Source organism: Esox lucius, chromosome 24 (assembly GCF_011004845.1).
Source record: "Esox lucius isolate fEsoLuc1 chromosome 24, fEsoLuc1.pri, whole genome shotgun sequence".
In the NCBI taxonomy this organism is placed as follows: Eukaryota; Metazoa; Chordata; class Actinopteri; order Esociformes; family Esocidae; genus Esox; species Esox lucius.
The window spans coordinates 23,921,387-23,947,297 of record NC_047592.1 but is presented as its reverse complement, the minus strand read 5'-3'; the positions used below and the strand labels follow the sequence as shown (position 1 = coordinate 23,947,297).

Here is a 25,911-nt window from a genome sequence, read left to right as displayed (position 1 = left end):
ACAGCCTTGCATTTTAGCTGTCAACTTGTTGAGGTAATCTGAATAGATTTCACCCCATGCTTCCTGAAGCACCACAGGTTGGATTGGCTTGATGGGCACTTCTTACGTAGCATATGGTCAAGCTGCTCCCACCACTGCTCAATAGGGTTGAGATCCTGTGACTGTATTAGCCACTCCATTATAGACAGAATACCAGCTGACTGCTTCTTCCCTAAATAGGTATTGCTTAGTTTGGAGCTGTGCTTTTTGTCATTGTCCTGTTGTAGAACGAAATTGGCTCCAATCAACTGCAGAACACAGGGTATGGCATGGCGTTGCAAAATGGAGTGATAGCCTTCCTTCTTCAAGGTTCTATTTACCCTGTACAATTCTCCTACTTGCCCACCAAAGCAACCCAGACCATCACATTGCCTCCATCATGCTTGGCAGATGGAGTCAAGCACTCCTCCAGCATCTTTTAATTTGGTCTGAGTCTCATGAATGTCCTTTGTGATCCGAACACTTCAAACTTAGATTACTCTGTCCATAACACTTTTTTCCAATCTCCTTCTTTCCAGTGTCTGTGTTCTTCTGCTCATATTATTCTTTTCTTTTTATTGGCCAGTCTGAGATATGGCTTTTTCTTTGCACTCTGCCTAGAAGGCCAGCATCCCAGAGTCTCCTCTTCACTGTTGACATTGAGACTGGTGTTTTGTGAGTATTACGTAACGAAGCTGCCAGTTGAGGACCTGTGAGGCCTCTGTTTCTCAAACAAGACACCAATATATTTGTCCTCTTTCTTAGTTGTGCACTGGGGCCTCCCACTCCTCTTTCTAGTAGTACACAGCATTGTAAGAGATCTTAAGTTTCTTGGCAATTTCTCGCATGGAATAGCCTAAATTTCTCAGAACAAAAACAGACTGATGAAGTAAGTTCTTTGGTTCAAAACCTGAGAATAATGGAGTGGCTTTGGAACAAGTTTGTGAATATATTTGAATATCCCAGCCAAAGATGGACTTGAACCCCATTCAACATCGGTGCAAAGAACTGAAAATTGCAGTTCCCCATCCAGTCCCAACAGATAGTGAGAGCATCTGTCCAAATCCATGTGTGCAAAGCTGGTATAGGGATACCCAAGAACACTTGAAAATGTATTCACTGCTACAAAGTACTGAATAAAGGATATGAATACTTATGTGCATGAGTTATATCTTTTTTTTATTGGCAAAAATATCTAAAAACGTATTTTTATTATTGGGTATTGTTTGTAGGTAGATGAGAATTTTTTTTTTGTCAATTGTAAATAAAGTCTATAACACAACAGATGCAGAGAAAGTGATGGGGTCTCAGAATGTTTTCCAAAGGCTCTGAGCACCACAACTTCAGTCAGTCAGCATTCGGGGAGGTTTATAATATAATTTCTATACATTTCTATGTTCTCTTAATATGATTAGCTGTATGAAAGGTTTGAGAGATTGAGAAAGCGACAGAGGAAGAGAGAAAACTGAATTGAAAGAACAGGTAAGCAGCGAGGTGTCTTTATTTTGTTGCAATTTGACAAACAACAAGCTGGCATTCATGAATACATACGTCTACAAAAGCCATTCTAATGTATTATTTAAAGTACTAGCGACTGTAACAAATGATGATGCAGGAGTAGTAGTACTTTAATAGTACCTTATTAGTACTCTAGTAGTATACTGTATATAGTATATACTCTATACGGTAAATACTATGCTTTGTTTATACGGTATTCTGTAGTAGTACTGAAGTAATACTATTCATTGAAAAACAATAAGAATAATAAAACAATAAAAAAAAATATGGCACTCTTTATATATTTATTATATTGCTTTGTCCAAATATAACCTCCCTTATATTTTAAATAGCGATGATATAAATCTTTCTCGTCATCATCCTCATCATCCAATTAAATATCTTTGCATTTAAATATCAAATATATTTATATATTGATGTGTTATATTATTGCTAACATCAACTGTAATGTCAAAGCTATAATAATTGTATAATAACAGTCAAAATAATCGTAATAATAATCTAAATGCAAATCAGTACTTCATGGGGTGTAGTTTTACAGAAAATAACTGTAATCAATTTGGACTAGAATTCTGAGGGGAGTGGTTTCTCAGGACATGCACAAAGGGATAACATTGGAGGAAAAAGGGGAAGCCGGCCCTGTTATTGGAAAAGATGGGCTTGAGCAGCTGTCACTCATCATTAGATCAATCACACAGCCAATCCATTCACACATGCATTCTTTTCATTCAAACAAAGTGGATATGTCCTAAATGGCATTTTATTCCCTAATGTTGTACACTACTTTTGACCAAGTAGTAGACTATATGGGGAAGTGAGTGCCATTTAGTACTCACACAGTATCTAAAGAATTACAGATAGTCTTTCACTTTAAATCATTTTCAATATATGTAACTATTTTTTATATTACTTTTACTTTTAAAGCTAGACTACTCTACTCCAGTCGTTAAATAGGAGTTGTACATGCCTGGTAAATAAACCAATCATAATACTTCACTGGGATACCTGCTGACCAATCAGGCTGATCCTGATCTCTTCTGTGTCAATGAATGCCGGTTCAAATAAATGACATCACAGAATGACATCATACAAGCGTGACGTCACATAAATATTGTATACACAGATGAATGGACAGATACAAGCCCAGGTGAATAAAGACAGGCAGGAACAGGGACACATACAAAAGAAAAGCAAACATTTAGAGGTGGACAAAAGGACAAATAGATGGAACATACAACACAACACACACCACCCCTGAAAGCAACCAAACCTGGAACTGTGTCAACATGACGTGATGAAGAGACAGTCCCTTGTTAATTTTTTACCATCTCTAGATGATTTAAACCGAGAAGCCTGCAACTGAATATACAAATGACTGCGAAAGGCAAGTGGACAGTACAGTAAATGTCACAGTTAATGATAAACAACCTTGGCAGACAGAAACAGAGCATGTGTTTTCTTTTCCTGTCCTTCTTTCTCTCCCCCTGCCTCCCCCTCCCTGTCTTCCTCTTACTGACTTTGTCTTCCATTCTCTTTCTCTTTCTCTCTCTCCATCGCACTTTTCTCCCTTTCTTCATATTTTTCTTCCTGATCTCGCCATCTCTCTCTCTCTCTCCCTCCGTCAGCCGCAGTCTCTGCATCGGTACAACCAAGCCAGGGATGTCAGTCTGGTAAATGGCTGACGCAGCGCCCTGTCGTTTCACCGGAGCTCTGAGTGAATTACTCACGCGGCCGCGCGCACACGCTGAGTGAATTACTTCAGCCTCCATTAGACTAACGAGAACGCCTGTCCTCCTGGGGATGATGGAGGGACGGGGTGAGCGGAGAGGTGGGGGGGAGAGAGGGGGAGGTGGAGAGGAGAGAGGGGGAGGTGGAGAGGAGAGAATGATGGATAGGAGTAAAGGAGAGAGGGATGGTAGGAGGGAGGAGGGGAACGAGACACGTCGGCCTTTGGCACGGAGACTGTATCAGTACGCACGCGCCAACACAGACAAACACACACACTCACACTCACACTGCACTCTGTTGCCGGGACAACGATGAGAGGGACTGGCATGCACCAGGGACTAGTGACGTAAAGATGATTTACAGAGGTATGTGGATATTACGCCATACAAAGTTCATACGCCATCGCTCTCACGCTCTGACAAGTGGATTGAAAGACGTGCACAGAAGACCTACGTTCAAGCAACATTTCAACGATCGCCAAGAAGGACACAAGCAACATGTGCCACAAATACTGCAGGGCCGCATGGAGTTTAACACACACACACACACGGCCCTACGGTTTGTTTCAGTGACGATATTTTCCTACCCAGCACAGGGATATATACATGGCTCCAGATTCCAAGTTGATCAGTGGTTTTCGGCTTCAGTTGTGGACCCACATGGACAAAGACAACATCCCAAATCACCATCCTTCCCCTAGACAGTGGTTCCCAACCAGGGGTACTAGGACCCCTGGGGGTACTTGGCCTCTCCACAGGGAATTTTTGAGAAAACACTCAACACCATAATAGCAAAAGTAACATGAGGGGGTACACCCAGCAGAGCAGAATTCTGTTTGTGGTACAGTAACTGAAAAAGGTTGGGAGCCACTACCCTGGTACAGCACACTAGATAGGGCAGAGGTGCCCAGGTGAGGCGCAGAAGAAGAAAGAACATGTCCCAAATCACACCCTATGTCATATTTGGTGTGCTACTTTCAACCAGGGGGGCTGTAGTACACTGTGTAGGGAATAGGGTGTGATTTAAGAGTCCACACGGACAACCGATCGCCTCCCTAATACAGCCGGAGTGAGGGACGGGGGATCTGCGAAATGTACAGTACGAACTACAAGGGAACAGACACATGGACTGACAGTGGAACAGTAATGGTAGTAGCTTTTTTAAATAAAGATCATATAAAATAGCCGACAGCAAGGTTTGTGTCGACTGAAAAATAAGTTAACAAAAAGACTGAGAGGGACCGAAAGGATAAGACGTAGCACACGCACTCACACACAAACCTTTGTCATTCTGTACTTGTAGGGACTACCATACTCATTAACCTGAAAACCATCCCCTAATCCTGACTCTTAACATGATTCTAACCCTAAATAAACTCTACATTTTCCCCTTGAACTAACCTCTAAACCTAACATAGCCTTCTTTCTGGAAAAAAATCTCTGCACGGTCGTTTTTTTCTTACTTAACTATAATTACAGGAATTTTTTATCCCCACAAGTACAGTTATACCTGTACAGACAGACACACACACACACACACACAGTCAGAGTCTACAGAGAGGAACAGTCATGACCCACCGTCGAAGCGTTCACCATTTCACCTATTCACACAGTTCATCAATGACCGGCTCCTTCCATAACTCCTATTACTATTTCCTTATCTGATGCTGACTGGTTGTCAGCTCACGGACCTAACCCCCACAATGGGAACCAAACAAACTGAAAACCAATATGTGATTTATGAGAGTGCAGAGAAACGGTGGAGAAGGGAATCCACTGCTTAGCCTAAGTGGCGTTACAGTGTGAGCCTCAACATATCGTATCACATGAAGAATGACAGGGACCTATGGACGGACATGGTCTTTCCTCTCTCTCGTCTTAGAGGTCAGTGCAGCGCTCCTGCTTGTAGTGGTCGAACTGGCTCTTCCAATGCATCATGTAGGAGGACCAGCGATGGAACTCGACCTTCCACTGACGCTCCGCCTCGTCTATGTTATCTGAGGAGGAGAGGGAGCAGGTGAGGGGGTGTTGAAAAGGGAAAAGTGGAAAGACAAAGAGTCGAATGGATCGAGGTCAGGGAGTAGTGAGAATGAAAACGAGCGATAGACAGAGAAAATAGGTTGATAGAGAGATAAAGGGAGAGAGAGAAAATGAGGACAATACGATTTTTAGAATTGAAAGACTGTCACCAATGTCCCTGTCAGGAACCTGAGAGACCTGTTTTTAAAAGGCTTAACATACTTTCTCTTCATTTTGTATAGACACATTCTGTTTTTACCATATTCATTTTGTATAGACACATTCTGTTTTTACCATATTCATTTTGTATAGACACATTCTGTTTTTGCCATATTCATTTTGTATAGACACATTCTGTTTTTGCCATATTCATTTTGTATAGACACATTCTGTTTTTGCCATATTCATTTTGTATAGACACATTCTGTTTTTACCATATTCATTTTGTATAGACACATTCTGTTTTTGCCATATTCATTTTGTATAGACACATTCTGTTTTTACCATATTCATTTTGTTTTGTAGAACACCTTGGAATGCACTTTAATGTAAGACGTGTTATTTAAATGAAGATTGATTTCAAGATACGGGAAGTAACATCACTGTTTATCTGAACTTGGGTCATGGGTCATAACGGTCAAAAGACCAACCGGCTGTAGCACAAGTGACCCCTAACAGTAACATGCAGTGACGTTTGGAATTTGGAACCTGTCCAATGAAAAATGGTTACACTCCTATCTGAATGGCACGCAAAATCTAAATCTAAAAAATCTACTTCTAGTAATCCCAATGGACTGGAAAAAAGTCCCAATTATTAAACTTTTCTAATTAAACCATAGTTTAATGGAAATTTTTTGTCCCAGTTGCATAGTTGTCAAAAACACCCACACACACCCACACAGCTAATTGTGTGGCTATCAACACTGTTTTCTTTGTCATAGGCAAGCATTTTCAAAACACAAAAAGGACAGAACAAAAAAAGATGCATGAACGCTTCTGTATATTACTTCCTTCTAACAATGGCTTTGTGGACAGCTGCTTCATTGAGTGAAATATAATCAATCTTACCGAGTTGTGTAGTTGTCCCATCTACCTATGCTGAGGTGAAAGCACTAACAGTATGTTACTCTGGATATGAGCGTCTACTAACCAACAGAAATGTGAAACACAACCAGACAAGACCAGACAAAAATAGTAACTCTGATAGAACTTGTTCAACCCATCCCATAACTCTTCTCAAAGATCTTTGAGCACTGTTTACTTATGGAATCAGCAATGATCTTGAAATGAATACATTCATATTATTTTTAAAAGAACATTTGCATAAATGGAGGCACAAGCTAATCTGGTCACAATGCGGAGACAGTGGACTGATAAGAGAAATATTTGCATACAGTGTGACATTTATCAGATCACAAAACACACGTGATGCAAGCTGTAAATAGTGAGGAGAAACTGAACTAAGCATGGAGTGGATAGACCAGATGGGTTCCATGATTAATTTAAAACCTATTCCCCACTGTAGGTGGTTTCTTGCTAAGAAATAGGTTTTCAATCAAACTAAGTCCAGTATCATGCTGTTTGGTACAGAGGATACAATTATCTCCACAGCTGGTAATTAAACAATCATGCTAGTCAAGGTACATTGCTGGTTGTTTGCAATACCTGGGTTTAACTATATATTTTAATTAGGTTTTGGACAGCATATTGATTGAATAAGAATAACAATTAACTATAAACTTGGTTTACCATAGAGATCTAAGAATTTTTTAACTTTATCCACCAGAAAGACCTGAGAAAGGCCAACCGCTACTTCATATCCTAGACTGTGACATCATGAAAACAGATGCAAAACCTTACTTTACAATTGCTATTTATATTAACAACTGGCCATTATAAGACGCACATTTTACATTTTGAGAGTCCCAAAAGTGTGTCTGTAGATGCTCTACAAATTATCTACTGACTATCAGTAACATTTTAGTTGACTATGTACTAACCCTAACCCATACCCTAACCTTAATCCTAACCTTAAACCTTACCCTAAACCTTATTCTAAACCTAACTATAAACCTAGCAAGCAGTAGCGTATCAACACAGTTTGATGACTGTATTACTATCTATTGAACATCTACAAATTGGAATTCTCAAAATAAAGTGTAAACTACTTTTGAAACTTCTTAACTGTCCCTGTATAGAGTGCCTTTCAAAGGTATTCAGGCTCCTTTCAAATCCCATACACACAATACTCCATGATGACAAAACCAAACCATACCGGGCTTTGTAAATGGCCTTTGGAAGCGATCACAATTTCAAGTCACTGTAAATGAAATGCCACCTAACTTAAAGATGAAGTCTGGGTTGTTTTGATTGGTGAAATAATTTTTAAACCTTCAATTTTGGGATGAATTTGTAATATCTTGTTTATTTGAGCATAATCTATGACTAGAATTCCTCAAGTGAGTAGGTTTGATGACTTGGGGCACCCCTCACATTTCTGTAAATATTTGATTATACCTTTTCATGTGACAACACTGAGGAAATGACACTTTGCTACAATGTAAAGTAGTGAGTGTACAGCTGGTATAACAGTGTACATTTGCTGTCCCCTCATTATAACTCAACACACAGCCATTAATGTCTAAATCACTGGCAATAAAAGTGAGTACACCCCTAAATGAAAATGTCCAAATTGGGCCCAATTAGCCATTTTCCCTCCCTGGTGTCATGTGACTCATTAGTGTTACAAGGTCTCAGGTGTGAATAGGGAGCAGGTGTGTTAAATTTGGTGTTATTGCTATGACACTAAACTCATACTTTAAGTTCAACATGGCAAAGAACTCTATGAGGATTTGAGAAACATAATTGTTGCTCTACATAATGATGGCCTAAGCTATAAGAAGATTGCCAAGACCCTGAAACTGAGCTGCAGCATGGTGGCCAAGACCATACAGCGGTTTAACAGGACAGATTCCACTCAGAACAGGCCTTGCCATGGTCAACCAAAGAAGTTGAGTGCACATGCTCAGCGTCATATCCAGAGGTTGTCTTTGGGAAATAGACGTATGAGTGCTGCCAGCATTGCTGCAGAGGTTGAAAGTGTGGGGAGTCAGCCTGTCAGTGCTCAGACCATTCGCCGTACAAAATGGTCTGCATGCCTGTCATCCCAGAAGAAAGCCTCTTCTAAAGATGATGCACAAGAAAGCCTGCAAACAGTCTGCTGAAGACAAGCAGACTAAGGACATGGATTACTGGAACCATGTCCTGTGGTCTGATGAGACCAAGATAAACATTTGGTTTAGATGGTGTCAAGTGTGTGTGGCGGCAACCAGGTGAGGAGTACAAAGACAAGTGTGTCTTGCCTACAGTCAAGCATGGGGGTGGGAGTGTCATGGTCTGGGGGTGCATGAGTGCTGCCGGCACTGGGGAGCTACAGTTCATTGAGGGAACCATGAATGCCAACATGTACTGTGACATACTAAAGCAGAGCATGATCCCCTCAGAGATTGGGCAGTATTTCAACATGATAACGACCCCAAACACACCTCCAAGAGGACCACTGCCTTGCTAAAGAAGCTGATGGTAAAGGTAATGGACTGGCCAAGCATGTCTAAACCCTATTGAGCATCTGAGGGGCACCCTCAAATGGAAGGTGGAGGAGCGCAAGGTCTCTAACATCCACCAGCTCCGTGATGTCGTCATGGAGGAGTGGAAGAGGACTCCAGTGTCAACCTGTGAAGCTCTGGTGAACTCCATGCTCAAGAGGGTTAAAAAAATTAACACTTTGGGCCGAATTTGGCCATTTTCACTTAGGGGTGTACTCACTTTTGTTGCCTGCGGTTTAGACATTAATGGCTGTGTGTTGAGGTATTTTGAGGGGACAGCAAATTTATACTGTTATACAAGCTGTACACTCACTACTTTAATCAAATATTGATATAATCAAATATTTACAAAAATGTGAGGAGTGTACCTGTCACTGACAGGGACCTGTCATGGCACCTGTCAGTGGGTAGGATATATTAGGCAGCAAGTGAACATTCTGTCCTCGAAGTTGATGTGTTAGAAGCAGGAAAAATGGGCAAGCGTAAGGATCTGAGCGACTTTGACTAGGACCAAATTGTGATGGCTAGATGACTGGGTCAGAGCATCTCCAAAACTGCAGCCCTTGTGGAGTGTTCTGGTGAACCGGCGACAGGGTCATGGGCGGCCAAGGCTCACTGATGCAAGTGGGAGCGAAGGCTGGCCCATGTGATCCGATCCACCAGACAAGCTACTGTAGCTCAAATGGCTGGTACTAATAGAAAGGTGTCAGAACACACAGTGCATTGCATTTTGTTGCGTATGGGGCTGCGTAGCCGCAGACCAGTCAGGGTGCCCATACTGACCCCTGTCTATTGCCAAAGCACCTAAAAAGGGCACGTTAGCTTCAAAACTGGACCACGTAGCAATGGAAGTAGGTGGCCTGGTTTGATGAATCACGTTTCCTTTTACATCACGTGGATGGCCGGGTGTGTGTGCTTCGCTTACCTGGAGAACACATGGCACCAGGATGCACTATGGGAAGAAGGCAAGCCGGCGGAGGCAGTGTGATGCTTTGGGCAATGTTCTGTTGGGAAACTTTGGGTCCTGCCATTCATGTGGATGTTACTTTGACACTTACCACCTACCTAAGCATTGTTGCAGAATATGTGCACCCTTTCATTGCAATGGAATTCCCTGATGGAATTGGCCTCAGCAGGATAATGTGCCCTGCCACAAAGCAAAAGTGGTTCAGGAATGGTTTGTGGAACACAACAACGAGTTCAAGGTGTTGGCTTGGCCTCCACATTCCCCAGATATGTAAGATGTGTTGGACAAACAATTCAGATCCATGGAGGCTCTACCTCGCAACTTATACGACTTAAAGGATCTGCAGCTATTGTCTTGGTGCCAGATACCAAAACACATCTTCAGAGGTGTGCTTCTGTTTTGGTTTCACTTCCGTCATGACCCGAAAGAACTAGATCGCGAGTACAAGCGGCTGAAATGGGTTTTCTCAGAAGGGTGGCTGGCGTCTCCCTTAGAGATGTGTGAGAAGCTCAGTCATCCGCGAGGAACATGGAGTAGAGACGGTGCTCCTTTGAATCGAAATGAGCCAGTTGAGGTGGTTCGGGCATCTGGTAAGGATGCCCCCAGGACGTCTCCCTAGGGAGGTGTTCCAGGCATGTCCAGCTGGGAGGAGACCTCGGGGTAGGCCCAGGACTAGGTGGAGAGATTATATCTCAACACTGGCCTGGGAACGCCTCAAGATCCCCCAGTCAGAGCTGGCTAATGTGGCTTGGGAATGGGAAGTTTGTGGTCCCCTGCTGGAGCTGCTGGAGCTGCTGTCCCTGCGACCCGATACCCAATAAGAGGATGAAGATTGAAGACCTTCAGAGGTCTAGTGGAGTTAATGCCTCGACGGGTCAGGGCTGTTTTGGCGGCAAAAGACAGACCTACACAATATGAGGCAGGTGGTCATAATGTTATGGCTGATTGGTGTATATTTTAGGTACTTCTATTTATTACTTCTATTAGTAGTTGTGCAGTAGCGGTCACTGTTATTAATTATAAACCTTCAGAGTTGTACAGGACAAAAAAATCGTATTTGCTTTAATGATTGTTTTTGTCTTTGTACAACCTCATTTTTATTATGATTATTACAAGTTATTATACCATTCTTCTTATTAGTGAGTAATTTAGTTTTCTTCCCTTATTTGGACACTGGACAGTTAGATAATGGATCATAAGAGATTTCAGCCTGCTCTCCTCTCCCAGATCATTTAATACGTCTCAGGGCCTATTTCCATGTAAAAGACAGTAATCTGCCCCTAGCTTATTTCCAAGCCACTAATCCACTGTATAAAACATTTGAGTCTGTACTTGCCGCCTAGTAATGAGTTTAATATGAATTCATGGTTTTCAATGCAATACCCACATTTAGTGGTAGAAACATTCACGATGCATATATCACATACACCAGTAGATACTGCTTAGCAGAGGCTTTTATCCATAGATACGTATTTTCAAATGTATTTCTTTAGTTAAAATTGTTCACATTGTAGAATAATAGTGAAGACTACACAACTATGAAAAACACATGGAATCATGTAGTAACCTTCACAGAGTTCAAGCAACAAACAAATCTCAACATCAACTATTCAGGGGAGACTGCATGAATCAGGCCTTTATGGTCAAATTGTTGCAAAGAAACCAGCACTGAAGTTCACCAATAAAAAGAAGAGACTTGCTTGGGCAAAGAAACACAAGAAATGGACATTAGCCCAGTAGAAATCTGTCCTCTGGTCCAACTGCTGAGTCTTTGTGAGATGGTTTGAGGGTGAACAGATGATCACCGCATTTGTGGTTGCCACCGTGCAGCATTTAGGAGGTGTGGTGGTGTGCTTTGCCGGCACACTTTCTGTGATTTATTTACATTTCAAGGCACATGGAACCAGCATGGCTACCACACCATTCTGCAGCGATACACCATCCTTACTAGACCAAGAAGGAGAGCGATGGACTGTTTCATCAGATGGCCTAGCCTCCACAATCACCCGACTAAAACCAAATTGAGATGGTTTGTTATAAGTTGGACTGCAGTGAATAAAAAGCAGCAAACAAGTGCCCAACATATGTGGGAAGTCCTTCAAGACTGTTGGAAAGGCACTCTGGTTGAGACAATGCCAAGAGTGTACAAAGCTGTCATCAAGGCAAAGGGTGGCTCCTTTGAAGAATCTAAAATATAAATGTATTTAGATTTGTTACTAAATTATTTCATATGTGGTATTTCATAGTTTGAATGCCTTCACTACTATTCTACAATGTGGAAGATAGTAAAAAAATAAATAAAAATCCCTTGAATGAGAAGGGGTGTCCTAACAAATATTACCCTGACGTTGTGTGTGTGCACATGTGGCGAACACCTTACCTGTGATATTGAGGAGGCGTGGCAGGAAACGGTTCCAGAATGCACACAGCTGGTTCCGTAGGCCCTTGTGGATCTTCAGGGGTTCTGTGTTTAAACCCACATGTTTCTGCTCGCTGTTAGTGAACTGGGGCCATTTCCGCCTGCTATCCACGCTGCCGTCGAAGTTGATGTTGGGGTTACTGTGGAGACATGGGGGAAGGTGCAGGGGGAGAAGGGGGAGAGGGGGGAGGTAAGCAGAACAACCCCACGCAAGCAGGGTGGTGACATTCCTTGAGCGGTCTCGCTCTCTATCCTCCTCGCCTGAAGAAAGCAGCCCTGCCCCTTGCTCCTACCCTGTGCGTGCAAAGTTGGCCCAGTATCTCATCATGCGTCGGCTCAGCTTCTCCTCCTCGGCCGTGTAGTTGAGTCTTTTCTCCAGTGGCAGGCCGAAGACAAACTCAATCTCGTAACCGTGGATAACGCCCATCCACTCCGGCCAGGCCAGATTAGAGGCACGATGGTCGAACAGGTAAAGATACACTCCACCTAGAGGGATTGGAGGAGAGCATTGGGTAAAATAGTTCGGTGAAACCAAGATGTTCCACTGTGTTGAATATGTTTCGCCATATGTTCCCATTTGTGTTGAAATCTCGTAAGAAACTTGATTTCAGTTAGATTTTATTAGAGGTTACAAAATGAATAAACAATTAGGAATGTGAATAACATGGAATGATGTTTATAACAAATGCGAACATAGATTAAAAAAACCCAGACACCACAAAGCAAAACCATCGCCCAGCTTTTACTTTCCTTTAAATCAGTCAACATTTTGGAAATGTTATTGCAGTTTCCTTCTTGTACCTACATTCCTTTGTTCCGCAGGATGAAACACAAAACTGAATTTGATCCATTTATGACATTGTTCTGGTTAGCAACAATGTATTTAGTCTTCCACAGTCTCTGCAGCAATCAATAAGTTATTATGTTGTGGCAGAAATAGGATTTTTTTGCCGGGGGGAGGAATTAGAAATTGCCAAAGAAATGTTAGATGATTATTTCTATTGCAATGTTTAAGGTGATCTATCTCATTCCTATGTACTATTCTAGCCCTGTTCCATTTATCCAGTTTCCCAGTCACATATAATTCCTAGTCCTTGACAAAAAATCAAGCTCAATGGAAAATCCCCATAGAAGTTACATTTTAGTCCTGTACTAGGCTTTTTCTGTGTATGGGGAACTGCCTCTTAGTGGATATTGAAGGGTCATTATGAAGAAACAAACATTTGCGTAATGTCAAAAGAACAACTAACAGAACCACGAATGAACCAATCCTACCTTGTGAGTTCCCATCCTTCACCACACCCCCAGAGGTGCCGGCCTGTTGCCAGTTGTTGGTGGTCTGATCGGCATGAAACTGGGCGTAGCTCCTGGCGAAGTGCTGCAGTGGGCAGATGACGTTATGGTCTCCGACCACGTCGTCCAGGGCATCTCGGTTCTTTCCTCCGTTGTTCTCGTCGAACCAGTCAGTATACTGCGACGTAACAGAGCTTCATTAGACACCCATCCGGTCAAATGTATCTAATGCAATACCTCTGCGTTGGTAACCAAGTACTGCATTAGAGTACATGATTAGAACATTCCAGATCAGCCAATGGGTAGGTGAAACTAACATTAAGCCTAGTTTTTGCCCCGATTGTCCATTTCGGTCTTCTTAGCATGCCAGTTCAACTCCCATTTATGTCAGTGTCTGGCCCAACTGGGATCCGACCAGACCACCTTTCGGCTACCGGCCCTGCCTACCTGAAGCACCACGGCTTCCTGGCCTATGGCGTTGGCATGCGGAACGCTGAGCTTCACGCTTTCCAGGAAGTCCTCTCGAGAGATCAGTGACTCGTTGTCCTGCGGAGAGGCGATGGAAGGTTAGGTTGAAATGCAAGCGTGTAGCACACACACACACACATAAAAGTACAAACACACACACACACAGGCACGAACCTACAAACACACACATATAAAAGTACAAACACACACACACACAGGCACGAACCTACAAACACACACACATAAAAGTATAAACAAACACACAGGTGCGAACCTACAAACACACACATGAGTATGCTCTTATGAAGACATTTTAGCCAAAACACAACACCACATTTTCTCATGTGGGCCTCAGTGCAAAGTAAGTGATCTGTTATTCTTGTGCAATTTATGGGAAGCGCTCCCTCTTTTTTGAGTTACTATGTGTTTAAAAGTTTGGTCTCGGGTAATCACTCTTTACAATTTCCTAATAATATCTGTCCTTCATATTTACACCAACCTTGCTGAAGCCAGGTGCCCCGTAAAGCAGGAAGAAGGACCCCTCGTCCTGGTTGACACCCAACAAGATTTGGGTGTCCTTGAAGTTGCCTGAGCTGAGCATGGCCTCTGGGTTGTCTGGGAGGACCACGCCATCGATGACAGGCACGAAGGAGAAACGGAAGATGGCTGGCCACGGCATGACCTGAAAAGACCAGAGAACATGGCCGCTGTTGATTTATTCCAGTTTGGCCAAGTATATAACACATAACACATCTAGTACAACACATCAACTGAATGCGTATGTTCAACGTGACTGGTTTACAGGAGTGTAAATACTTAACAGAGACAGACAGACAAAAATAATATAGGGCAATAAATCCATTCCTACACGCACATGTAAAATATACAGAAAACAGGAAATGTACTGAGTAGATGAGTGATAAAAAGAAATCCTGAAAAGAAATGTGAAACATACGGTGAAACAAAAAAGATCAACAGATGAACGCACCTGCCACTCTTTGTCAATGAGCTCCTGCGGGCGCTTGTTGCGGAGGCAGTCCACCAGCTCCGTATCGTTACCCCCGGAGGGGCAGCCGACATGCTTCCCCAGCTGGGTGGCCCGCCGGTGGGCTTCGTCTTGTGTTATAGTAGCCCAGGGGCAGTTAGGGGCTCCACTCTGGAGAATGGCTCGGGTGAAGGTGGGCCGACTGCCGGGAGACAAGAGGTGCAGGCCCACGGAAACCGCTCCGGCACTCTCCCCAAAGATGGTCACCTTGTGGTTCATAAAAGCAATATTTACATTTGTAGCATGTAAACGCTCACTCTGTCGCTCATACAAAAACACACACGTTTATTGTTCTATTTCTATCCTTCTGAGGACTAGAAAGGCATAAATCCATATTTTCTATTCACAATCCCTAAACCTCTTCTCCCAATTACCTAACCTTTATCCCTAAACTTAATCTAGCCCTAAACCCTTACGCTAAACCTAACCTGTAATAACAAATCCTAAAAGTAACCCAAGATTTACCCTAAACCTGATCTATAAGCTAGAAATTGCATTTTGAGGGGACCTGCCAAAAAAACTTGTGGGGGTCATTTTGTCAGGTTTTATAATGTTTATAACATGTACACACAGACCTGGATCCCACACACACTCTTTCTATTTATCACCTGTTTGGGGTTTCCCCCGAAGAACTGGATGTTATCCTGCACCCACTGGAGAGCCATGCGCTGGTCCAGAAGACCCACGTTCCCTGGGGCCTCCGGGGAACCGTGCAGAGCCAGGAACCCAAAAGCCCCGATGCGATAGTTCATGGAGACCACAACCACCTTCTCCGAGTGAGCCAGGTAGCGGCCGTCATACACATCCAGGGACGAGGAACCGCTGTAGACAAATACAATACAACCAATCCCTTTAGGGGCCAGGCTCATTCTCCCAGTGTGTTAGTCAGGAAAAAAAAGGGTTTTGCCCATCCCCTATATTAATGGATGAGGTGTCTTCCATGCAGTAACCATAATTCCTGACTAAATGAACGTTGGTGTCAAGACAGCAAGAGTGTATAGGTGTTGGATCTCGTGTTAAACTTCGACTGATGGGAACCTGAAGCTGCGTCGTAAATGGAAGTATGATCCCTGTGATAGTCTTTTCAGTGTCAAACTCGGTTTGTAGGCCCCCTCTGACCCAGCGCCCCTTCAGGATCTCACACCACGGTGTGATCCCCACTCTGAGGAGGCTAGCTGGTTACATCGGATTGGATGGCACAGTCTGGTTACATCGGATTGGATGGCACAGTCTGGTTACATCGGATTGGATGGCACAGTCTGGTTACATCGGATTGGATGGCACAGTCTGGTTACATCGGATTGGATGGCACAGTCTGGTTACATCGGATTGGATGGCACAGTCTGGTTACATCGGATTGGATGGCACAGTCTGGTTACATCGGATTGGATGGCACAGTCTGGTTACATCGGATTGGATGGCACAGTCTGGTTACATCGGATTGGATGGCACAGTCTGGTTACATCGGATTGGATGGCACAGTCTGGTTACATCGGATTGGATGGCACAGTCTGGTTTGGTCAGTGGATGAGTCCATGATGGATTTTGAATGGACAGATCAATGGATTAAAACGGTTTGAATGACTTTTTTTTTCTCTGTCTCCTCAATTTACAAAGAATATATTTGCTTCATGATACCATTCTATTTTGCTGATTCATGTTGCTTTCTTGCATCAGTCCTATTTGAAATCATAGTTAACATGTAATATACTTTGTTTGCGTAGTCTTATATGGGTTTAATGTGAGTCATCTACAGTATATTAAAATAATAATAACTGCTCTAATACATACCTGTAGAAACCTCCTCCGTAGATCCAAACCATCACTGTGAGGTTGTGAGGTTTAGGGGATGTAGGGACCCAGATGTTGAGATAAAGACAGTCCTCACTCATGTCCCTGTTGGAATCAAATCAATTCCAACTTTACTTTCCTTTCCCTGTTGCAACAAAATCAAATCTGACTATTTTTATCCCCATTGGAATCAAATAAAATCGGACTTTATTCTCATCACCCAGTTGGAATCAAATCAAGATCGTGAAAAAAAACAGCATGAGTTTATTCAGTAAATACTGAGGCCTTGCTAGCTACCAACATAACTGGTACAGTCCAAACAGTATTAAAGGGCAGCGAAAACACAAAATAATGAAGTAAAAGCGAACATGAATAAATGACATTGCGTTACAAATGGCCACATCCCTTGGTCTAAACTAGAGCTCTACAAAGAGAATTGAGGGCCATTTGAAATGCAGAAAATTGCTTACAACTGTACACTTTGCTACTCTCAGGGTTCCACATCTGAGAACACTGAAAAGCGTCAATGTAAAAGTCAATGTAAACCTGTTGGGGTTCCACATCTCTGATCCCTGGAACCCGGGGAAAGACGTGTCAACAAATTGGTAGCAGGCGTTGGGATAGGAGGTAGCTTCGAACACGCCAGACCACGGCTTCTTGGGCTCCGCCTTACGGAAGCGCTTCTTGCCAATCGGGGGCTCGCCGAATGGGACTCCAAGAAAAGCAGTCACGTGATTCCGGTCCGGCGTCGGTAAGCGGATGCCCCGCACGCGGCCTAGCCTGGTGGTGACGGTGAGGTCTGAGGGTTCGCTCTGGGAGGAGGACAGGGCGGCGAGGAGAGAGAGAAGGAGAAATGGAAGGAGGGAGGTGGCGTAGGTCTTCATGATGTTGTTGCTGTTTCTTGGTGTCAGCTAGTAGGAGGTTTGTGGTCTCTGTTTTGTCTGGAGTCCCACAGGTCTGGAGAGGAGGAAGAGGGGAAAGGAAAGAGAGACAGGTAGGGAGAGAGACAGGTAGGGAGAGAGAGCAAGGAAGAGAGAAACTAAATATTATTAAAAGTGACATGGAACAGATGACACAAATGAGAGAGTTAGAGAACGAGTGAGAGAGCGGGAAAGAGATGGAGAGGTAGACAGAAAGAGGCGGACATGAAGGGGATGAGAAGGGGACAATGTCGAGGACAGAACTTAAACAGTAATAAACAATCCCAACACTACAGTGGACCCTTGACTCTTAGGCGTGAAATGAATCAGACAGTGTTGATACGACTGAAAGGTTCTCTAAATCACACCATCAATCACTTCTGTGGTTCTCCGACAGTATGCACCTTTGCTTGTCTCTTCAAAGTCTCAGAAACACACACACGCTGACAAACACACACCTGTGAGGTTGGAGGTTGTTGATGGTTTGTGTTGTGTGGTTGCCATAGTGACGGGATTAGTTTGGGATGGGGTGCATGACTGCCACTGCAACCTTGTGTGTGTGCGCGTGTAGACTATTTCTGTTCTCCTTCCCGTTTTTGCGGCATGTAGTTCTATTCTTGTGGTGTCACCTCTTTCCTGATCTCCCCACACACAGACACACACTCAGCTGAGTAGGTGAATTGGTCATGGATTTTTACACAGCCCCCCACATCCGTATTTCATTACCTGTTGTCTTTGGCACTGATTGATTGACTGATGAGTCATTTATTTTAATTGATTTGATCAAAAACGTATATAAAGATGCTCGAGACAAACAGTAAAGACTGGATTGAATACATTTATTTCAATTTGATTTTGATTTGATTTAGAACCTCATTAGTAGGCACCACGGACACCGACAGCTAAGTGATTTGATGAAAAAACTTTTTTTGGAGGAAGCTGAAAGAGGAGAGAAAGAGACAGAAGACAGAAAGAGAAGGAGAGAGAAGATGTAAAGACAGAGGGAGACAGAGAGAAGAGAGAAAAAGATGAATATCTGTGACTGTAACAGACTTAAAATGAAGATTCGATTGTGTACTGAGGATGGACTTGCTATGAAGAGAGGCCACCACAGGCAAACTTGGCTCTGAAGAGAAGACAGGCTACACAGCCCATGAAAAGAGGTGGAAACGGAGCTGCACTACCTAACTTCCATCCAAATGCATGACTACATTGGAGACATAATTTCCTCAGATCGTACAGACCTACAAAGATCTATTGCTACACGGCTGTTTCTGCTCAGCAGCACGATTTGTGAGCCGTTGCCATGTGAAAAGGGCAACCAGTGGAGCACAAACAACACTGAACAGAACCAATATTAATCTTCTGATTATACATTAAATCATACTAATATTCACTTATCTTCCCTAGTCATTGATTCCTATTTGTACATTGTTATTAAACTGTAAATAGCTAATAATATAACATTGGAAATGGCTTTAGTGTGTGTAATGTTTCCTTAGGTTATATTCATTTCTCTTACTTTTCTTACTTCTTACTTCTTTTCTCTTTCTTTGGCAATGTAAACAAGTGCTTCCCATGCCATTAAAGCCCTTTAAATTAAACAGACAGTGGTGAGAGAGGAGTGAGGGCTCATGAATTTATGTGCTCGCTCATGCGGGCTGTTGTGTGGGTGTTTGAGTGTGCATGTGAGTGTGCATGTGAGTGTGCATGTGGGTGTGCATGTGAGTGTGCATGTGGGTGTGCATGTGGGTGTGGATGCACAGTATATCCTCAAAGGTGTGTGTGTCTTAGGGAAGAGTCTAGGCAGTTACTGGGAAGCGCCAAAGGAAGACTAAAATGATGCAGGTCGGTTAGCCTCCCAAATGGCGTCCCACACTAAATTAGTGCACTATGTTTGACAACAACCCCATAGGGCTCTAGCAGAAGTAGTGCTCTTTACAGTAGGGGAATAGGGGGCCATTGAGGACACAGGTGGGGTGTCTCAATTGAGTTATTAATATCTGAAAGGACAGCTGAGGGGCGGAAGTGGGGAAGGGAGGGGGGAAGAACGGGTGAGAGGGGAATGAGAGGAGCCAGAGGGGTGTCTGTTCTAGAATTAGCTCCTGGAATCTGTGTGTGAAGTTCACAGGGGGATATGTTTCAGTGTGGGGGCTTATGCCACTGCCGTATATACATTAAATCCGCGCGCAAACGCTGTCCACCCCCGACCTCTCTGTCTCCTTCTTTCGCTCACTCCATCTCTTCCTCGTTCTCTGCCTGAGGCTAAGTGTGAACTCTGGCATGGTTGCTTTGGAAACGCTGGGCCCACACTGAATACTGCCTCCTATCCCTCCCTCCCTCCCTCTTTCTCTCTCTCTTCCTACCTCCCGGATTCTCTCTTCATCCCCCTCTAGCGCTCTTACTTCCATACTCTGTTTTACGCTCCATCCACTGCTCTTTCCGCTAATGTAATGCCTGGGTCCCTGTACTTTATTAAAGGGATAATTCACGGATTTTAGGAATGATGCCTTTTTACCTACGTATTCAGAGTCAGGCAAATTCCTGGGCACTTGAAGTCAATAGCAACAACTTTCTATATATACTGTAGTATATATACTGCACTTTTTATTCCAAAGCTGGGAGGTTGGTTATTTACAGTCGTACAAAGCTATACATAGTAATCAATATTTGTTTATTTTACAGATAATTGGAATAGATGAGATTCTGTCCACTTCCTTATTCTCTGTCACATATAAACAAGAATCCCTTTAATCCTCCTCTCTCCAGTCTGTATCAACATGTCTCTCTCCCTCCTGTGTTGCTCACTCCGTCTTTCCTTCTGTCCATTTCCCTTGGCACAATTGTATCCTGCCTCCACTTTAATTCTAGGCTTTTCCTGACCAGTCCTCAGCCCAACTCACTACAGTGCACTCTGACTCCATCCCCCTTGACGCAACGGACGAAAGGTCAAGTGCCACTAGCAGCAATGGCACTGGTGACATCACTCCACTGTCATTGGTCCAGCAGACGTACCATTGTAATGAATGGATGAATGTAATCTGACCTGAGACAATAGGAGCCACACGGTGCACTGCTTCTGAGGGAGCAAGAATGACCGTACACAGGCCCATACAGTCGTGTTATAGCGATGCACGTGTAACCCCATTACTGTGCTATATTTAAACAATAAAGTACATGGGGGTGTGGTATATGGCCAATAAACCGTGGCCAAGGGCTGTTCTTAGGCACGACACAAGGCGGGGTATCCAAGGACTGTATTGTGCCATGCTTACGACACATCCATTAGCCGCGGTATAACGGCTTTATACCACAAACACTGGAATTCCGGGGGACGTTGTGTGCTTGATTCTCACATAAGAATTCGGCTCCTGAACTCTTTACCGAAAAAGCTCGAACTATTTTTCCTCTCTCTTGTAGTAAATGTTTGTTTTGACACTTTATGGTGGGCGTGAAAACTTTATGGTGGGCGTGTCTATTGACAAGCCTAATAATAGCAGCAAAAATGCCTAAACGGATGCCTCTGTCACCCAGAAGCATTCATGGTAGACCCATGATCAGAACCAACAAAAACATCTCTCTTAACAACTGCCCTCTCTTTGCGGCACTAAAAATATTCAAGAATTCAGGATGAAATTCAATACTACTATTTAAGAAAGGAAAAATGTATGCTTTTGCCACCATATCTGCATGGCAAGGTCAGAAAATCTCCAATCTCAAAAGTACAACAGATTATAATTCAACAGAAACTGGACAGCTGGAGGAAGTGTTGGCTGAACTAGAGAGAAACAACTAGAGAAATAACCAGAGAAATAATGTTACGTTTGCACAGATGCACCATGGGTGTGTATCAGGCCCACTGCTTCCTCAGCAAATAGTGTCATCTCTATCTTACCCTACTTTCCTGTCAAATGCCAGCGCAAATCTTCCTCGCCCAACTAAGTGTGGTGTCAATTGGCCAGGAACAAATATTCCACTATCTTGGCATCTGCAAAAGGAGATAGGGAACAATGCTCACTGGAGGGAATTCTCTACTATGCTAAATGCAAACGCACATATCTATTTGTATACATACTAGTTAAGATTCTTCTACAAATAGGAGGAGATCAAGGGTTACTTTCTCCACTTGGAACTCAAAGGGTCTCAAAAGTAAAGGCAGTTGCGACAGGATCCTAGCCCATTTGAAGTCTATGTTGTTTGACATTATATACCTGACTGAGAGGTGTGGCAATTCTGACAAAGAAATAATCCCTTTCCGGGACAAAATCACTATTGCCAACAGGCAAGGCCCTAACTTTCATGGACCACTTTCTGAAATAGCATTTTTGTTCCCTCCCACTTCTGTAATTTTGCTGTGATACCAAAAGTGGACGTGGTGTGCTTTAGGATAGCGCAGAAACCTTGCAGCGTGCTATCAGGCGAGAGAGGAAGAAGCAAAATTGAGATGGTTAACTTTCTTGAAAGTTTGTCCAAAATAAGCCAGATGCCTTTCTGTGGGGGCACTTTTTCTTGTGAGGGTGGAGACATGAGCATCTCATTACATACCAACCTCTGATTTGGCAGTGTTTGTGTGTTTTGGCCTAAGAGGAGGCAATGCAATGTATCAGTAGGCATTATAATTTCTCTTAACAAGCAAACAGGAAATTACTGCTCTCTTCCTTCTGCAGTTATTTCGCCGGCTAGGTGGTGTTTGAAACAAGTGTTTATTCAAGGTGCTGAGCTAGATGTCACAATGTTAGCTTCAGCGTACACACGTCTGTGTTGTGTGCAGAAAGGCTGTGGTGAATGTAACCAAACAGTAGCCCATAACAGCTAGTTAACCAAAATGTTTTGTTGGCCTGATTGTAGCTTACTTTTCGATAGTGGATAAAACCAGAATCTAAGAAATTAAATACTGAAAACCTAATGGTTTTATTTTTTGAGTCTGTGATTTATTCAGAATATTGATCTGTTAGTTTCTCTTGCTAATTCCTTATACTTCATACTTTTGTCAGAGCGTAATAAAGCATAATGGGTCATCAGTAGACAACTTCTTCCTCATATCTCATCAGTACCAGCAGTGTCAGACAGTCTGGCGAGACATGTTGTATAGAACTGTGGTGAATTTGGCGATGTCTACATTTCAGAGAGTGGACGTGTTCCATCTTTGCTGATTTCAATGGTAAAGCAGTTAAAGCTAAAGTCTGGGACCTAGGAGTATGTATAACTTTCATTTTTAATACGATTTTAATAATATAATGTTTACATGACCCATGAACATAGCACTTGTTATAATATAACATAGATCCGGTAAATAGTTCAATGCAGTGCAGACCGTGGATGATAGAAAAATAATGCTGTCATTGGCATACAAACAAAAACGCTGATCTAACAACACTAAGTATATATTGGTCAGAATGGTCAAAAGACCCCTAATTACAGAGATAATTTCCTGAGGAAATAGAAGACACAAACTTAACCTTAAAGCATTGCAAGAACCCTGGTCAGATAGGTTCCCCTGTGACTTTTCACACAGGCTAATGACAGGGGGCAGTACCACCTAGTCTAGATGAGTCATTTATTACAGGTCGCCATAAAAGAGAGACCCAGAAGAGGTGTGGTCATACCAGGAGACTTCTTTCTTTTAAGCACCTTAAAGGCTGGGGGGAGTCTACGAACAAAATGTGCAGTCATTTTTAAATGGCTTATTCAATATGGATGAAAATACCCTCATATATTATCTGTCAAACCACACAATGGCAGATGCCAACAATGCAGGACAGAAGGAGGAGCTACACAATGAAATTCCCATAGCAGACTGGGAGGCTAGCTTGCAATACATTCTTATCAGCTGAATCAACTCCAGACATTATCTTAAAGTCAACATTCGACAAACATTAAACTATTACACAACCAAATTACATTAGATCTTTCCAGATAGTACGCTGTCCTATGACAGGTGTCATACAGCAGAGGGAACAGTAGCTTCACATTTAGAATAATTTAGCATGCATCAAACAGTGGGGAGAACAAGTATTTGATACACTGCCGATTTTGCAGGTTTTCCTACTTACAAAGCATGTAGAGGTCTGTAATATTTATCATAGGTACACTTCAAAATCCAGAAAATCACATTGTATGATATTTAAATAATTAATTTGCATTTTATTGCATGATATAAGTATTTGATCACCTACCAACCAGTAAGAATTCAAGCTCTCACAGACCTGTTAGTTTTTCTTTAAAAAGCCCTCCTGTTCTCCACTCATTACCTGTATTAACTTCTATAAAACTGTAGACCTGCACAAGGCTTAGATGGGCTACAGGACAATAGGCAAGCACCTTGGTGAGAAGGCAACAACTGTTGGCGCAATTATTAGAAAATGGAAGGAGTTCAAGATGACGGTCAATCTCCCTCGGTCTGGGGCTCCATGCAAGATCTCACCTCGTGGGGCATCAATGATCATGAGGAAGGTGAGGGATCAGCCCAGAACTACACGGCAGGACCTGGTCAACGACCTGAAGAGAGCTGGGACCACAGTCTCAAAGAAAAGTTAGTAACACATTACGCCGTCATGGATTAAAATCCTGCAGCGCACGCAAGGTCCCCCTGCTCAAGCCAGCGCATGTCCAGGCCCGTCTGAAATTTGCCAATGACCATCTTGATGATCCAGAGGAGGAATGGGAGAAGGTCATGTGGTCTGATGAGACAAAAATAGAGCTTTTTGGTCTAAACTCCACTCGCCGTGTTTGGAGGAAGAAGAAGGATGAGTGATGAGTACAACTTCAAGAACACCATCCCAACCGTGAAGCATGGAGATGGAAACATCATTCTTTGGGGATGCTTTTCTGCAAAGGGGACAGGACGACTGCACCGTATTGAGGGGAGGATGGATGGGGCCATGTATCGCGAGATCTTAGCCAACAACCTCCTTCCCTCAGTAAGAGCATTGAAGATGGGTCGTGGCTGGGTCTTCCAGCATGACAATGACCCGAAACACACAGCCAGGGCAACTAAGGAGTGGCTCCGTAAGAAGCGTCTCAAGGTCCTGGAGTGGACTAGCCAGTCTCCAGACCTGAACCCAATAGAAAATCTTTGGAGGAAGCTAAAAGTCTGTATTGGCCAGTAACAGCCCTGAAACCTGAAAGATCTGGAGAAGGTCTGTATGGAGGAGTGGGCCCACATCCCTGCTGCAGTGTGTGCAAACCTGGTCAAGAACTACAGGAAACATATGATCTCTGTAAGTGCAAACAAAGGTTTCTGTACCAAATATTAAGTTCTGCTTTTCTGATGTATCAAATACTTATGTCATGCAATAAAATGCTAATTAATTACTTACAAATCATACAATGTGATTTTCTAGATTTTTGTTTTAGATTCCATCACTCACAGTTGAAGTGTACCTATGATAAAAATTACAGACTTCTACATGCTTTGTAAGTGGGAAAACCTGCAAAATCGGCAGTGTATCAAATACTTGTTCTCCCCACTGTATGGAAAACGACTCATTATTTTCATACTGCCCCCCCCCCCCCCCGGCGTTATATGTGTCATGCTCTTACCAAGTGAGCAACACACAACCAGTCCTCTGCTCTGTGCTCTAACCAGTAGAGCTGCTGGTCTGGAATCTAAGAGATCCTCTTGGACAGCCTTGAGTCTGTGCTTGACACAGATCCGCTATTAATTATCCTGTGAGTTTCAAAGGTCCTAAACAGACAATCTAAGCCCCAAGAAAAAAAAAATTCAGTTTCAGTATGGCTCAGCAAATTGGCAAAAAAATAGGCCTTTATTTGGAGAGAATTTGCAAAATGCTGAGTAATAATATGTCTAACGTGTCACCTCCCGTATTTAGACCATTCAATACTGTAATATGTCAAATTCTAGATCATACCTTGAATGCGTTCCTCTTTTTGTGTCCAGTTTGGGGCTTCATGGGTGGGCCCCTTTGTACCAGCAGTAGAGGGGAGGGGTTAGTGGGGCACTTTCCTCTGTTTTTATTTGTTAATGTTTTGTTTGTTGCATTCCTGTTTTTGTTTCACTTGTTTAAAACAAAAATGAACACACCCAAAGTGCTTACATTTTTTTTCCTAGATATACGTTTGTATTCAATAGAGGCTACTGAAGAGCTAGAAATGCCATGT

The 25,911-nt window shown here is 43.0% G+C and overlaps 1 protein-coding gene across 1 annotated transcript in view; it reads right to left on the bottom strand.

Annotated features, from left to right (window-relative positions):
- Positions 1 to 1,501: 1,501 nt before the first annotated feature.
- Positions 1,502 to 25,911, bottom strand: part of ache (acetylcholinesterase) — a 28,120-nt gene continuing 3,710 nt past the window's right edge. Inside the window, exons 2-11 of the mRNA XM_010899815.4 lie at positions 17,417 to 17,827; positions 16,871 to 16,975; positions 15,688 to 15,901; positions 15,023 to 15,286; positions 14,534 to 14,716; positions 14,014 to 14,112; positions 13,549 to 13,744; positions 12,567 to 12,759; positions 12,235 to 12,413; positions 1,502 to 5,260 (exon numbers count right to left, since the gene is read on the bottom strand). Of these exons, the coding sequence (XP_010898117.1) occupies positions 5,142 to 5,260; positions 12,235 to 12,413; positions 12,567 to 12,759; positions 13,549 to 13,744; positions 14,014 to 14,112; positions 14,534 to 14,716; positions 15,023 to 15,286; positions 15,688 to 15,901; positions 16,871 to 16,975; positions 17,417 to 17,754 (1,890 nt within the window). The 5' untranslated portion in view covers positions 17,755 to 17,827 and the 3' untranslated portion in view covers positions 1,502 to 5,141. The remainder of the gene's footprint in view (positions 5,261 to 12,234; positions 12,414 to 12,566; positions 12,760 to 13,548; positions 13,745 to 14,013; positions 14,113 to 14,533; positions 14,717 to 15,022; positions 15,287 to 15,687; positions 15,902 to 16,870; positions 16,976 to 17,416; positions 17,828 to 25,911) is intronic.